Source organism: Melanerpes formicivorus, unplaced genomic scaffold (genome assembly GCF_026170545.1).
Source record: "Melanerpes formicivorus ecotype bairdi unplaced genomic scaffold, bMelFor1.0.p_v2 SCAF_29, whole genome shotgun sequence".
In the NCBI taxonomy this organism is placed as follows: Eukaryota; Metazoa; Chordata; class Aves; order Piciformes; family Picidae; genus Melanerpes; species Melanerpes formicivorus.
In genome coordinates this window covers 9,653,630-9,668,789 of record NW_027142381.1, presented here as the reverse complement: position 1 = coordinate 9,668,789, position 15,160 = coordinate 9,653,630, and the positions used below count along the sequence as shown (strand labels likewise).

The window sequence follows — 15,160 nt, the reverse complement described above, 5'->3', positions numbered from 1 at the left end:
CCGGCTGGGAGCAGGCAGGGGCAGCAGCAGGCTGCTGGGGGAAGCTGGAGCTCACTGCGCTCCAGTGGCAGGGACGGCAGAACGAGCCCTGAGTTATTCACGAGCTAAGAGTGAAGACTCCTTCCATGCAGGCAGGAAGCCAGCAGCAGCAGTGCAAGAGCTGGGCTGCAGGGCCAGGGTTCAGCTCTTTGCACTGTCTTTGGACAGGTACAAAGAGGCTGCTCTGGGGAGTGACCTTTCCTAGGAGTCACAGAATGGGCAGGGTTGGCAAAGGCCTCCAGCAAACCCCAGCCATCAACCCAGCACCACCATGGCCACCAAACCCTGTCCCTAAGGGCCACAGCCACAGGTTCCTCGAGCAGCTGCAGGGATGGGGACTCCACCACCTCCCTGGGCAGCCTCTGCCAGGCCCTGACTACTCTGGCAGCAAAGAATTTTTTCCTCCTCTCCAACCTAAGCCTCCCCTGGCACAATCCCATTTCCTCTCCTTCTATCACCTGAGACTAGGGAGAAGAGACCAACCCCACCTGGCTCCAACCTCCCTCTCAGGGAGCTGCAGAGAGCAAGGAGGTCTCCCTCAGCCTCCTCTCCTCCAGGCTGAACACCCCCAGCCCCCTCAGCTGCTCCTCCCCAGCCCTGCTCTCCAGAGCCCTCAGTAGGACAAAGCCTGTCCAGAGACAAAGTGCTCACAGTCCTAACCTCATCCCTTGAGGAGCACACAGCTGACTGGAGCTGTCTGCAAGCCAAAGCAAAGCAGCCTGGAGGAGAAGTCTGATCCCACTGCAGACCCCCAAGGTTTTGCTGGCCATGCACTGTGGGGCACAGGAACATTGCCACAGGTGAGCTGGTTTTGACTAGAGGAAGCAAAACTCTGCCCCAGCTGCACACAGCTCAAGGCTGCTGTGAGCCCTCAGCAGATTTGCTGCCTGATGAAGAGCAGAGCTGTCCCCCCTGGTGGGCAGCAGGGCAGCTGTGCCACCAAGCTAATGAGGGCAGCAGCAGGTTACCTGTGAGCAGCACTGCCTTGGCTGACCCTGCAGAGCCCTTCCTGGTGTGGGGATCTGGGTCAGTGGCAGTGCTAAGAACTGCTCCACCAGCAGCCTCTTCCTTAAAGCCCACACGTGGATGGAGGATAAGGAAGCTCCAGTCCCAGTGCTGCAGCTCTGGCCTCTGATGTTATAAAAGGGACCCTAAGGACCATCCAGCTCCAGCCCCCTGCCATGGGCAGGGACACCTCCTCCAGCCCAGGCTGCTCAAGGCCTCATCCAGCCTGGTGCTGAACACCTCCACGGAGGGGACATCCACAGCCTCCCTGGGCAGCCTGTGCCAGTGTCTCCCCACCCTCACTGCCAAGAGCTTCTTCCTCCTCTCCAGCCTCAGCCTGCCCAGCTCAGGAGTCACCCAGCTGCTGTGCAGCAGGAACACTGTTGGTTCTTTCCCCGAGCAAGAGATGACTGAGTGAGGGGGAGGGGGTGAGAATTAATTCCTTCTAAGGAAGCATGACACCTGGTGAGGAGAGCTGCCATGGAGCTACCACCACACCCTGCTAGAGGACAGAACCTGAACTGCTGAAGGCAGCACTCCTGAGCCAAAAAAGGCAGAAGAGAGCCCAGGCCAAATCCACCACAGCCTGTGCAGAGCCTCGGGCAGGGGACACAGAGGCTCTCCTGGTGAGGTGAGAGGTGGCTCTCAGCTGGCTGGTTGGGAGAGCACACAGCAGACTGTGGGAGCAGGGCAAGCCCTGAGCAGAGCACACCTAGGAAGCTCACAGCCCTCCCACCAGGGAGGTCCACAGGCTGCAGTCAAACAGCACAGCACACAGCAGAGCTCTCAGGAACCTCTGCAGCTGTGCTGGGCTGTCCTGCAGAGCTGACACAAGAGGCTGGAGTTTGGCTTTGCCATGGACATCCCAAAGCTCTTCCTCCTGCCAGAGCTGAAGCCACATCAGCAGCACTGCTGGAGACACCCCCAAACACAGCCCAGGTTAAACACACTGGAGAGAGAGCCCCAGATGACAGGGAGGGGCAGGGGCTGGGGGGTGTCTGTAAAGGCCAAGGTCAGACCCCTTCAAGTGTCACAACCACGCTTGTTGCCCCTTGGAAATAGCTTCTAGTGGGCCAAGAATGGCCAAAGAGACCTCCCCAGGGCCGCTCTGGAGCTCAGAAAGGCTCCAACAGCTTTACAAACCAGACCCAGTCTGTATCTCTCCAAAGCATAAAGGTTGGAAGTATTTACTCTTCACTTCCCATCTGTTCTGAACTCCCAAAGTCCAACCTGCCTGCTCCCCACCTGGGGACAGCCACACAGCTGCTGGAGAGGCAAAGCAAGAGCTGCCCAGGAGAGAGGAGCACTGAGAGAGGATGAAGTGCAGCTCAGACTGCTTCCCTGTGTTATCTCATCGACAGCAGAGCTTCACAGCCTTCATCTCAGCCAAGTAGAACAATTTATTTGCCCTAGCAAGAATTAAGTTATGGCTGGAGGCAATTTACAAGCTGGAGCCTTCAATGTCAGCAGTTCAATCACTGAAGGGAAACTCTTGACAGCAGCAGCGAGGCTCTGAAGGGAACTGGAAGAGACAGTCCAGGGGAAGCTGAGGGGCTCGGGGATTCCAAGCAGCACAGCACTTCCACCTCCTCAGCTTGCAGCAAATTCTGCTGAACCAGTACAAGCCCTGTGAGCTCTGCTGGCTGCCAGGGTGAGGCAGGTGGGAGCCATCATTCCTCATCAACACACCAGCACCAGAGCTGCTGCTCTGCAACACCACCAGCAGCCTGAGCAAGAAGCCCAGAGGAAGCCTGGCACTGCTTCCTCCCTGCTTGCAGAGGGGCATAAGGCAGAGATGACACTAGGAGAAGACAGAGGCCTGCACCCTGCTGCTGCCTGTGTCATGCAATCAGCAACACCCAAGGCCCAGTTCTCAGCTGCTGCTGTGGGAGTGACTCCAATTTCCTTCTGCTGAAGAATGGCAGCACCAGGCACTGCTGAAGTGGAAGCCATCAACAATGCTGACTGGGAGAGAAGAGCAGAGAAAGGCCTTCAAAGCTCCTGCAATTAAAGAGTCTGCTAATGATTTTTTAATTGTCCTGACAAAGAACATCTCACAGCAGAGCAAAGGCCCCAGGAGCTCACAGGGGAGCAGAGGTGGCTCAGCTCCATCCTGCAGAGGCCCAGGGCAGCTCCTGGGCCCTTTGGCTCGGCTTGGGCAGCACTCAGCTCCACACCCTCCTCTGCTCTTGGAGGCCTTCACAGCATCAACAAGTGCTGGGAAGCAGATCTGCTCCCAGGTGATCCTAAGCCAGAGCAAGGGGGGAAATCCCCCTGGCAGTCTGCCACGAGGAGCCTCCTGCACATGGCTTTCCCCCCTCCAGCTCTGCTTGGCTGCACAAGTGCCAACAGCAGAGCCCTGCCCGCTGGAGGCTCTCAGGGGGTGTTCAAGCCTTCAGCTTGAGAAGCTTTAGGGCTAGGCAGAGCTTCCTGGCTCTCCAGCATGAACCAGAGAGGGTGGTTTGGCTTTTTCCTTTCAAAGTCTCTGAAGATTGGGGGGAGGAAGAAAATCATTCCAGGTTCTGGTCTGGCTTTCACCCTTGTGCCAAAAGCTACCACAGCCCAGCCTGTGCTGGTGAAACACTTCCACTTCACTCCACATCTCCATTCAGTTGAGCTGCTTCTTTGTCTGCTCATCTGCTGTTAGCCCCAAAGTGGCAGTGGCCCCCAGGGTTTGGAGGAAATCAAAGAGAGAATTGCCAGGCACAGACTTGCAGCTCTCACTCCTGCCTGGAAGCTTGGATGCTGGGTAAGGCTGGAGCTCCCCCGGAGGAAAAGGGAGCAGGGCCCTGCCCTGGGGGGCTCTGGATGAGCTAAACATCAGACCATCGTTTAGTGGGCAGCTACTCCTCCTGGCCTAGACAGCAGCTCCTTTTCCACTCAGTGCCCTTCACAAAGGACTATCATAGCCTGGGCTGGCAGCAGGGAAGTGTAGATGAGGAAACAATAGGACAGAAAAGCTTGTTGAGTCTGAAGGACCACCACACCCTCAAGCCCAGCTCAGAGACACTGCCCTGCCCTCCACACAGCTTCTCTCTCCAACCCCTCACCAAAGCTGCTCCTTGGAAAGAGTACTGCTCAGCCTGACATGGCAAGTTCGAGAAGCACCCAGGGGGAGAGGAGGAAGAAGCTCACCCAGAGGCTGCTCTGCAGGAGCCAGGCACCTGCCAGCTGAAGGGGATACTATGGCTTTAAACTTTGTGGTTGTCAGGAAGGGAAAAAGAGAAGAGCTGGGTGGCTGGTTTGCAACAAATCACACACACCCCCAGGCTTCCAAATAGGCCAAGATAATATTTATTGACACAGCAGGACTTACAGATCACAAAAGAGAGTGATACAGAGGAGCTCCAAGGGCGTCACCAGCACCAAGCATGCAGGTCAGTACTTGCAGAAGAGAGATACCAAAGCAGCTCTGAGAAGGCACATCCACACAGGAAAGGTTTTAGTTGGAATCAGACATTAGAAAAGCAGCAAAAAAAAAAACCTTGGAAGTCGATTAAACTATACAGAGGTCTCCACTAGAGCCAGGAGGAAGGTTCTTTACAGCTGTGCCAGGGCAGCAGATGGATAACCCTTTGAGAGTGCCCAGGCTGGGGATGCTCTGCTGCAGCCTCCAGCAGGACTGGGGCAGATGAGGCTGAGCTGAGGTGAGGAGGTGCTCAGTAAAATGCTTTCCTCGTGGAGTGAAACAGAAATTTGGTTGAAAAGAAGCAGCCTGGTCGAAACTAACAGCATGCAGCCAGTGCTCAAAGGGTTATACAAAGGAAATGCAAGAGGAATCAGGCAACATTAGTGTAATTGTCCTTCCACACAAAGAATCGCAGCCAAGTTTAAAGAGACAGCATCCCCTGTGGAGAGCGCAGGGTGAACAGCTCCCTTCCCTCAAAGGCTGTTGCATGGGAAGCAACTCAGTGCTTTCCTCCTAACTCCCAGGGCAAGCAACCTACCTGGCCCCTACCTGGAAGCACACAAGGTGAAGTGCCAGCAGCCAAAGGATAAAGAGCTCTGCATCGTTGTCAGAGAGATCAAAGCACTCCTCAGCCCCTCTGCTGCTGCTGTGCCACCAGAGGTGTGACAGGGAGCTGGCAAGCAGGAGGCTCCCAAGGACTTGTCTCCCATTTCTCAGCAGTGGGGGTGGCAAAGGGATGCTGTGGGATACTGCCCCTCCCCTCCTGGCAGCAGAGGCTCAGCTCCAAGACAGTGGAGAGGAAAAAACCAAGGAAGTCATCTGCTGTGCATGGAAACTGCTGGGGGCAAACAGGCCTGGAGCCTCAGCAGTGCAGAGCTTGAAATGCACCAAAGACAGAGGAAGGAACAGGTGAGCACAGAAGTGTTGGTACCAGAGCTGCTCTCCAGCAGATCCCAGCAGAGTCAAAGGCAGAGCAGACTCTGCCTGGGGACAAGCACCCAGCTGGGCACCAGAGCAGAATGCAGCCTTGGGTCAGCTCAGTGGAAACAGCCTCTGATGAACACTGCAGAGTTCAGCAACAAGCACACCATGGCCTAACCCCTTTAGAGGAACCAGAAGAGTCTCCCCTGCCACAGAGGGCAATTATCAATGAGGGATTCCCAGGGCAGAAGCTCAGGTCCTGGAGAAGGGCTACAGAAGTCAAACTACCATCAAAAGAGGCTAGAAAAATACTAGGAAAAGAGTGCTCTGAAAAGCAAAGTGACCTCTGCAGAGGGCACTGGAGGTGCCAGGGTTTGACAGCTCTCTGCCCCTGGAGCCTCACCAAGCAGCAGGAGGAAAGCTAAATCTTTGCTAATAAATTATTCCTGATAGTTGTACCCTGTTACAGAGCATCTTCCACAGCAGCACTGCCAGCTGAGCCCTCTCCCCTAAAAACCACCACAGACTGCACAAGAACAGCTCAGGGGACTTTTCTCTGCCCACACCTGCAGAGAAAGGAAGAAGCATTTGCCATGGCAAGCAGCAGTCCTTGCAGCACCAGCTGGGGCACGCTTGGTGTCCCTCCCCCTGCCTCTGCCTGCCTAACACGTGTCCTACAACACAGGTGTGGTGGTTCCTGTGCTGCTGAAGGCCACAGAACATCCATCTCCACCTCACCTCCTGATGGCCACCTGACAAGAGCAAGCAGGACACTTGGGGAACTGCTCTGATGGTCTGGGATGGCAGGTGGCAAGGCTGCCTCTCAGGGGGGCTTTCATAAAGGGAAATTAAAGGAGGGGAAACCTGGTGAGGAGCAAATCAAAGCCCTGTGGCTTTAAAGTGAGGTCCAGGAGTCAGCAGTGAGGGGCCCCCTGCACAAGGACTCTAGGAAGGCTACAGAGCACTCTGCTTGCAGTGCTGCAGAGCCCTGGCTGCAGGGGTGACCCCCCAGGAGTGTACTGCTGGTGGTGCTGAGGCAGCTCCTCACTAACAGCACTGATTGGTGTTCTGCCTCCCCTTTTAGAAGCACAGAGCAGGTTAAATCCTCAAGCCAAAGGCTGTGTTGAACCCAAGAGACTGAAGTGGGCCTCTGCCACCGCTGCTGCCAACAGCAGGGGGATGACAATGACAACGTTGGCAACACTTCCACCTGTCCCCTCGGTGGCAGCAGCTACCAGGTACCAGCGGCACCACGCTGCCAGATCTCAAAAGGAAGCTGGTCTGCAGTTCAAACTGTTCCATCTATTCACAGTCTGCTAAGACAAAGAGCAAATGCTGCCCTGCCAGGGGCTGTTGGCTGGGGGCACAGGGCTGGCAGCCTGCCCCCCGTAAGGACTAGTGCATAATACTGGAACGGAGCACACGGAACACAGACACCTCCACCGCCTCTGTTACCAGAGCAATCTAACCAGTTCCTCACCTGCTGCTGGTGGATGCTGGCCACTAACAGTTGGCAAATCCAAAGAGCTATCAGACATGACATGCTTAAGATCTCCTCCCACATCAGCCAGTTTCATGTCAAACTGCACAGAGAGGGCATCTTCGGAGTCCTCCTTGCCCACGCTGCTGCCGCCGATGGAAGGCAGATCCAGGGACTTGACGGAAGCGGAGTCCTCCTTGGCCTGCTTGAACGCTGCCACCTTGTCCCCCAGGGACTTGTCCAGGCTGGTGCAGGCGGAGGAGAACTTGGAGGAGTGGAAGTCAGCAAAGTCATCGTCGCTCTTCACCGAGGAAAGGGGAGTGCTGTCCTTGGCCTCCTCAAAGCCTGCTCCAGAGCCCTCCAGAGAGAGCTGCTTGAAGATGTCGTACTTGGTGGGCGTAGCAGCGGTGGCAGAGCCCTGCCCACCCCTCCCTGTGCTGCCAGCCGAGGCAGGCTGAGGAGCAGGAGCAGGCTCCAGCCTGAGGGCATTGAATTTGTCATCTGCTTTCTGTTCAGAGAAGCCACTGCTGCTGTTGAAGGCCATGAAGTCTGCAAAGTCGTCCTGACCGCTGCCTGCTGTGCAGGGAGAGAACTCCCCAAAGAGGTTGAACTCCCCAAAGTCATCAGCCAAGCCTGAGCTCTTGCTGGGGGCCGGCTGGGCAGCGGCAGCCGGCAGGGCCGGGGGCAGGGAGCCTGACTTGGGGGCGGGGAGCGCGGGGGGGAAGGACGGCTGCTTGCTTTCTGCGGGAGAGGCAAAGAGATCCAAGTCTGCCAGGTTCAAAGGGGCCTTGGCTGGCGTCGGCTGTTTCGACTGGAGGGGCAGAGGAGGGAAGGGCGCAGGGAAGGCTTTGTCTTTCGCGGGGGGCTCTAGCGGCGAGACGCTGTCCGCGGTTTTGAAGTCGGTGAAGCCGTCGTCGGCTCCCGCAGCCTTGGGCTCCGCGAGGTTATCGCCTGGGAACAAAGGCAGGGAGAGTACAGGGCTGAGGCACCGCGGCGCCCGGCAGATGCATCGTGCTCACACCATGCAAGCAGGCACATCCCTTCGTGCGGGGTCAGAGGGCAAACCCTCTCACTGAGGGCCTCGGGGTGCAGAGGGCTGCAAACCAGCTGCTGGGAGCACACAAAGGGTCCCTGCAGCAAGCACTTCACTCTCTGCCCAAGGTCACATCAAACTCCCTTTACACCATGACCATCAGCTTCCTGATGCACAACAGGATGCCCATGAGCCAGCAACGAGCCCCTGTGGTCCAGAAGGCCAATGGCATCCTGGGGTGCATGGAGAAGAGTGCAGCAAGCAGGCCAAGGGAGGCTCTTCTCCCACTCTGCTCTGCCCTGGTGAGGCCACACCTGGACTCCAGTTCTGGGCTCCCCGGGTCAAGGACAGGGACTTGCTGCAGAGGGGACAGCAAAGGGCTGCAAAGATGCTGGGGGGAGTGGAACAGCTCTGTGGTGAGGAAGGGCTGAGAGAATTGGGGCTGCCTGGTCTGGAGAAGAGCAGCCTGAGGGGGATCTGATCAATGCTGATCAATACTCAAAGGGTGGGTGGCAGGAGGATGGCACCAGGCTTTGTTCAGCTCTGTTGTGTTTCCTTCCTGCCAGATTCACCCAAGCACTGCTCAGGGACCAGCAAGTGCAGTGCAGCTCAGGCCCCCTGCAGCCTCTGCTAGGGCTGGCTCCAGGGCTGCTGAGCAGCTGCAGACAGCTTCCCATGAAGGTGAGAATGATTCACCACCAGAGGTGCAGCTCCCCAGCTCAGCTGCCTGCTGCATGTCCCACCAAGCTGCACAAGGAGGGGAGTTCAAACCTGACTGAACACCAGGTAACCATGTTGTGATTTCATTTACATTAACTTTTTGCTGTGCTCATTTTCTGTTTCCTCCTGCCCATTTTTCTTCCACAGAGCAATTTCTTTTGGAGGCCAAAAAAAATAAAGATCAAGTTGTGTAACCCATTCACCAGCAGGGAGGGCCTCAGACTGCTTGGCATTTAGCCCTCCAGTAGCCAGGCTTTGCTCTGTTTCTAAAGCAGACACTTGCATCAAGCATTTAATTAACATCTGTGCCACATTTCAAATCAGTGGAAGCAAGACTTCAAGGAAATGGAAGCAAAGGACCACAGCTCTGCCTGCCAGATCCTTCCATTCTCCCCTCCCTCCACACCAGCTTGGCCCAGCCTCACCATGAGCACTCAGCAAGTTATGAGACTGCAGGTTAGGAAGAGGGACTTCTGAGAAGGGCTGGGAGTGGCAGCAGGAGGGACAGTGGCTTGGAGCTGGGAGAAGGGAGATTAGGACTGGAAATGGAGAAGAAATTCCTGACAGTGAGGGTGGGGAGACACTGGAGCAGGCTGCCCAGGGAGGCTGTGGCTGCCCCCTCCCTGGAGGTGTTCCAGGCCAGGCTGGATGAGGCCCTGAGCAGCCTGGGCTGGTGGAGGTGTCCCTGCCCATGGCAGGGGCTTGGAGCTGGATGAGCTTTCAGCTCCCTTCTAACCCAACCCATTCTGTGAAGTTGCCATTTCCTGATCAAAACTACAGCACCACAGCAAACTAAACTTACTGATGGACTGCAAAGGTTTCCATTGGAAAGGGAAGCTGGTGAGAGGGTTAGGGAAGAGTGGTCAGAGCTGGGCAATGGCAGACAGGCTACATGCACACCTACAGAGGCACAACATGCTACTGCACTCCATGCATCGCATCCTGGAGGGCACTGAGCTTGAGAGCCTCACACAGCACTGCAGGAGGGTCAGGAATTCCATCTTGGAAAAATGAGGAGCAAGAATGAGCTCAGGCTTCCTCCTGGAATCTGAGGTGGGCTTCTAACAACAAAACAAAGGCTAACAGAGCTCTGGGGGTGTCAGCTGAAGCCAGCAGCAGTTCATCCTCTCTCTGGCCACTGGGACTGGATGGAAGTCAGCAGAGCTGTTAGAGGTTTTTCCCTCATCTGATCAGAGAGAGGAGATGAGCACTTGCACTGCAGCACCTAGACACAGCTGCTCCTGCAGGAGGCTCAGGGAGGCTCTGCTTCTGCAGTTGCACCTCAGATCTCATCCACTCAAAACCAGTTAAACATCAACCTCAAACCAAGTGATCAGATTCATCTTAGAGCACCAGAGACCATGAAAAGGTTAAGTGCTGCCCAACAGGGGAAAAAAGGAAGCTGCAGTTTTGTCCAGCAGCACCTTGTTCTGTCTTCTAAGAATAAGAATCCTCATTTCAACTCCAGCCAGGGAGGCTGTGGCTGCCCCCTCCCTGGAGGTGTTCCAGGCCAGGCTGGATGAGGCCTTGAGCAAGCTGGGCTGGTGGAGGTGTCCCTGCCCATGGCAGGGGGTTGGAGCTGGATGAGCTTTGAGCTGCCTCCCAACCCAACCCTGAATGCATGAATCTCATTTTGCAGTACAAGTCAGGAGCAGGCAGCAGAGATCCAGGAACACAAGGCCCAGACTGCTCCACTCCCAGATTGCTCAGGGCAGCAGAGGCCCCATTAGAAGTGTAGGGATGGAATCCTGCAACCAGAGAGAAGAGGTACAAAAAGCAGAGTGAAGCTGCCAGAGCAGCTGCCAGGCTCCTGCTGCTTACCCAAGGGCTTGGGCTCCGGGGGCTGCTCCAGCTCACGGAAAGCACTGTACCTGTCCCCGGCATCTGGTGAGGAGGAGAGAGGAAATGCATCACACTGCTGGCCTCAGTGCTCTGGGGTCAGAGCATTCACACCAGCAGCAAGCCAAGCTGTGTGCAACACCACCAGAGGTGCTCACAGGGGTTGATTGCCTTGCCCTTTACCTCCAAAAGGGGCTGTGCTTTCTGAAGGCTTCTCAGCTGCAATCCCTTTAAACACAGCATACTTATCCGGAGTGGAGAGTGCCTTACTGCCTGGGAGTGGCACTAGCAAAGGAGGGACACTAAAAACAGAGAGAAAAGCAAAGTTTTGAATTGATCCCCAAGAAATCCACATCTCCAGGGGCTGCAGGGGATGAGCTCTCAGCTCCTTTCCAACCCAACCCAGTCTGTGGTTCTGTGATGCCACTTTGCATCACATACTGCAGAATTAAGAGGATCAAGTGGAACCCCTGTCTGAAAGGCAGGAAAGGACAGCTTTGAATGTCTGTCAGTGTAAAGCAGGCAGTTCAGGCAGCTATCTCATCAGCAAAACAAGGATTAGTCCCCGAGTTACAGCAGCAATCTTCTTGCACATAAACACACTCCACTTCCTACAGCAAACCTGCCACAATACCCTGACACCGTGGCAGCAGCTGCTGCAAGATTCAGGAGACAGAGCCTGGCTCCCCCTCCACACAAGGCCCCTTATCAGACCTTGGCAGCTCCACAGAACAACATCCTTTACATATGAATGCTGCCTTTCACCTCCGGTGTGTCATTCGACACCAGGCAGCTGAAAACCTGAATGCATTTCTCGGTGATCTCCAGCCCCGAGCAAGAATCTTTCCAGAGCCATTTAAATCTCCTTATCAGCAGCCTACAAGCACCACACCAACCTAGGGCTGGCACACTGCTAGCGATGGGCTGGGATGCTTGCAGCCAGGCAGCACCACCTCCCAAATGCAGAGCTGCTGGGAACAGAACGCAGTCTCCCATGGCTGCAGCGCAGGCTATTAGCTATGCAAGCCCGGCCCATGTAGTGGGTAATGAGCTGTGCTCCACAGGCAGGGGGGAAGCAGAGCTCAGTGAGCAATTAGAGTAGAGCTCGTTGTGACAGTCTGCCTTTGCAAGTGGATAAAGGGCTGCTGCAAGAAGCCTCTACAGTCAGCCCGTGGCCGGGGCTGGACTGCAGCACTTGCTCCATCCCCCAGGGAGCCCTCCCCAGCAGAGCAGGGAGCTGGGGCAAGGAGAGAAGGGCTGACACAGGGACTCAGACTGGCTTCAGAGGTGGGGCCCAAGCCACCCTCATGAAGTTCAAGGAGGCCAAGTGCAAGGCCCTGCACCTGGGCTGGGGCAGTCACAAGCACAAATCCAGGCTGGGTGAAGAATGGATGGAGAGCAGCCTTGAGGAGAAGGGCTTGAGGCTGTCAGTTGATAAACTCACCCTGAGCTGGCCATGTGCTCTGGCAGCCCAGCAGGCAGCTGTGTGCTGAGCTGCAACCAAAGCAGGGAGAGCAGCAGCACAGGGAGGGGATTCTGCCCCTCTGCTCTGCTGAGACCCCACCTAGAGTGCTGCCTCCAGCTCTGGTGCCCCAGCACACAGACATGGAGCTGCTGGAGAGGGACAGCCCTCAGATCATCCTCACAGCCCTGCTCAGACACCTCCAGACTGTGGTGGTTTACTTCCTTCCTTACAATCCAGAATGAGATGCTGGCAGTGCCCCAGGTGAAAAGGCAGAGCTGATGGCTGAAGGAGCTTCCAGATGAGGTTTAGAGTTGGCACAGCTTGAAGCAGTGGCCAGGGAAAGGACAGGAATAACAAGCCCTCTGTCCACTGGGGCTCTGTCATTTAAGACATGATGTCATGCTGTTTGCATGAATTCTGGAGTCCCTATTCAGGGCATGGAGACAGAGACCTCAACATCAGCAAATGGTCTGCACCAACTCCAGCAAACCTGGCTCAGCCCTTCCACAGAAGCACACAGCACCAGCTGCAGCACTGCCCTGCCCCAGGGTGCTTTGCTGAGTGCTCCAGGGAAGATTTTTACCTGAATGCACAGTGTGAAGGAGCTTCAATTGCCTGTGCAGTCTCTGAACACTTGAGAGCTTGTCTCCATACCTTGTACACCCAATGTACCTCAGCCTGCTGACTGGAATGCTGAGGCCTGGCCAGCCCCCCCCAGCACACCAAATACCATCTGGGATTCAGGAAGCCCTCCAGAAGGAGCTGTCAGAGGAGAAGTCAGCTGACCCCAGGAAATTACAGGCTAGAAAGCTACCCACAAAGGAGGAAAACATTTCATTGCTGACAAGAGTTCTAAAATGCTGAGGGGGAACAAATCAAAGCTCTGTGGGAGCCAGAGTCTGCTACCTGCTCCGCTGCTGCGAGCTGGCTGCTTTGGAGGAGCCAGCCACATCCCCTTGGAAGTCAGGGAAAGAGTCATCTAGGGAGCCAGACTTGGAAGCATCTTGGAACTCCTGGAAGTCATCCTCTTCTGCCTTCACTACCTGAATCACAAACAACATTTGTAGCTGTTGTGAGCTGCTCACAAACATTGGGGGATTGCTGTCTTTGCAAGTTGTCAGCCAGCACAGAGCAGCTGGGAGCAGCACCAGCCCCTGAAGAGTTAAAGAGAAGGCAAGAGGAGCATGGTCACTGCTCCCCCTCTGCCTGCACCCCACCCAGCTCAGCACACACAGGGTGCAGAGGGGAACAACAGGTGGAAAAGGAATTAATCTCTTGAACAGGTTATTGATCCTAGCCACGGAATCCTTTAACACAGAGCAAACATCAGTAACTTCATCATTTAAAATCAACACACAGAGCAAAAGCAGCAGGAGAAATATCTGCTGAAAGGGGCTGCACCATATCTGCAAACAGCAAAGTTTCTCCCCCAGATGATTTACAGTGCTGTAAACCAGAGGCCTTCCTCACTCCCAGCTTCCCTTGGCACCTCTGCCTTGTTTTCCAGCCCATGGAGCCTGTGGAGTTTAACCCAAAACTCCACCTGATGTGCACACAAAATGCTAACTGCCACTGAAACCTCCTTTCAGTGCAACTGCTGTGTAATGGAGAGCACCAGAAGAAAGTGCAGTAAGAGGGAACATCCTCAGGGGCACAGCTCCCTGGGTCAGAAGTGTGAGCCAGGCTCCAGCTCCACTTCCTGTTGCTGACTTCTATTCTATGTCTCCTGGAAGAGGCTCACTCCCTTCCCAGCACAGAAGAGGTTTGGCAGGCAAGAAGAGGCAGCTGACCTGGCCAGGTGGGTAGGGTGGCAGGAAGCCTCCTGCAGGCTGTGCTGCAGCTGTGCCCCCCGGGGCTGCGATGCTCATTCCCATCAGGGGCATGGGGCCGGGCGGTGCGGAGGGCAGCAGCGGCTGCTGGCTCACCGGGGCGGGCAGCGGCATGGGAAATCCACTCAGGGTGGGCACAGGAGCAGCTGGGAACTGGTTCAGCACATCAGGACTCACTGCAGGTATTCCTCTCTGCAAGGCAGAACAGCAAAGGCATCACCCAGGAGGCACAGTGTCACCCACTGCCATCCCCCAGCGCTGGGATCACAGACGGGCAGGGTCCTGGCCGCGCTCCAAGCGAAGCCTCCAAAGCAGAACAGGCCAGCAGGAGCCTGTCGAGGGGAATCCAGCTCAACACCCTGCCTGCTGGAGCTACACAGGTGGGGATGACACCTGCCAGGCTGGGCAGAGGCATTTGACAGCATTCCTGTTTGGCTTTCAGCAAACCAATCCAGCCAGCACTGGAGAGCAAAGCTGTGCTGAACCTGGCGTGTGCTGCATCAGCCTTCCCACACAGCCACCCCGCAGGGGGCCTCAGCTTCCATCCTCACTGCTCAGGATCCTCTTGCCTCAGCTTCCACACAGGGCTGGTGCTCAGAAACAACTGCTAAGAGGTGGCACTGTGCTGACAGAGAATGGAAGCCTAAAATGCACACTCCACTGGTGCAGAAGAAAGGCAGTCCAGACAGTCACAGACTGAGGGACCCAGGAACTAGGGGGCTGGAGGAAAACAGACATGGATGACCCAGAGGAAAAACAGCCAGTGTTTGCCTCTGCAAGCACACACAGGGTTTGGTGGGGATGGCTAAGGGCTGTCACACACACAGGGTTTGGTGGGGATGGCTAAGGGCTGTCACACACACAGGGTTTGGTGGGGATGGCTAAGTGCTCCTCAGCTGACCCTAAGGAAAGGAGTAACTGAATGTCAGTGCAGGGGAGGAAATCACAACCCCACTGAAGTTCCAAGGGGAGTTTCTCCTCTGGACTTCCAGAGCAGTACCTGGCTGCAAGTGTGGTGTATCTAGCAGCCACTGGCACACAATCAGGCTGTGAACTGCACTCACCTGCAGTGCTGGCCATACCTGAGTGACTGCTATCATAGCCAGCACAGCATAGAGCTCCTCCTTGGTCAGCTTCCCAGGGGTGGTACGGTTGGCTAAAGCCCAGATCTGCCCAAGGGTCTCTCTGGGCAATCCAGAAGACATCAGTATGGGATAGAGCTTAGCTGTGTCTATTCCAGCAGGAGTCAAGGTGGTTTCTAAAATCTTCTTGTACAGCTCTGTTAGGAGGGAACCAGTGAACTGCATTACTGGATGGTTATTGCAGACCAGTGTGGCTTCAGTTGGTGTAGCAGAGCTCCTGCTCCACTCCAACAGAGCTCTCTGCTGAAACTGCAGGAGGATCCATGCAAAAGGTACTC

The 15,160-nt window shown here is 55.7% G+C and overlaps 1 protein-coding gene across 7 annotated transcripts in view; it reads right to left on the bottom strand.

Annotated features, from left to right (window-relative positions):
- Nucleotides 1-15,160, bottom strand: part of SYNRG (synergin gamma) — a 45,403-nt gene that overhangs the window by 14,591 nt on the left and 15,652 nt on the right. For all 7 annotated transcript variants that reach the window (XM_068154971.1, XM_068154972.1, XM_068154970.1 and 4 more), the window contains 6 exons: nt 14,823-15,019; nt 13,702-13,932; nt 12,818-12,954; nt 10,630-10,748; nt 10,429-10,491; nt 6,855-7,805 (listed from right to left, as the gene is read on the bottom strand). In XM_068154971.1, coding sequence (XP_068011072.1) covers nt 6,855-7,805; nt 10,429-10,491; nt 10,630-10,748; nt 12,818-12,954; nt 13,702-13,932; nt 14,823-15,019 — 1,698 coding nt within the window. The remainder of the gene's footprint in view (nt 1-6,854; nt 7,806-10,428; nt 10,492-10,629; nt 10,749-12,817; nt 12,955-13,701; nt 13,933-14,822; nt 15,020-15,160) is intronic.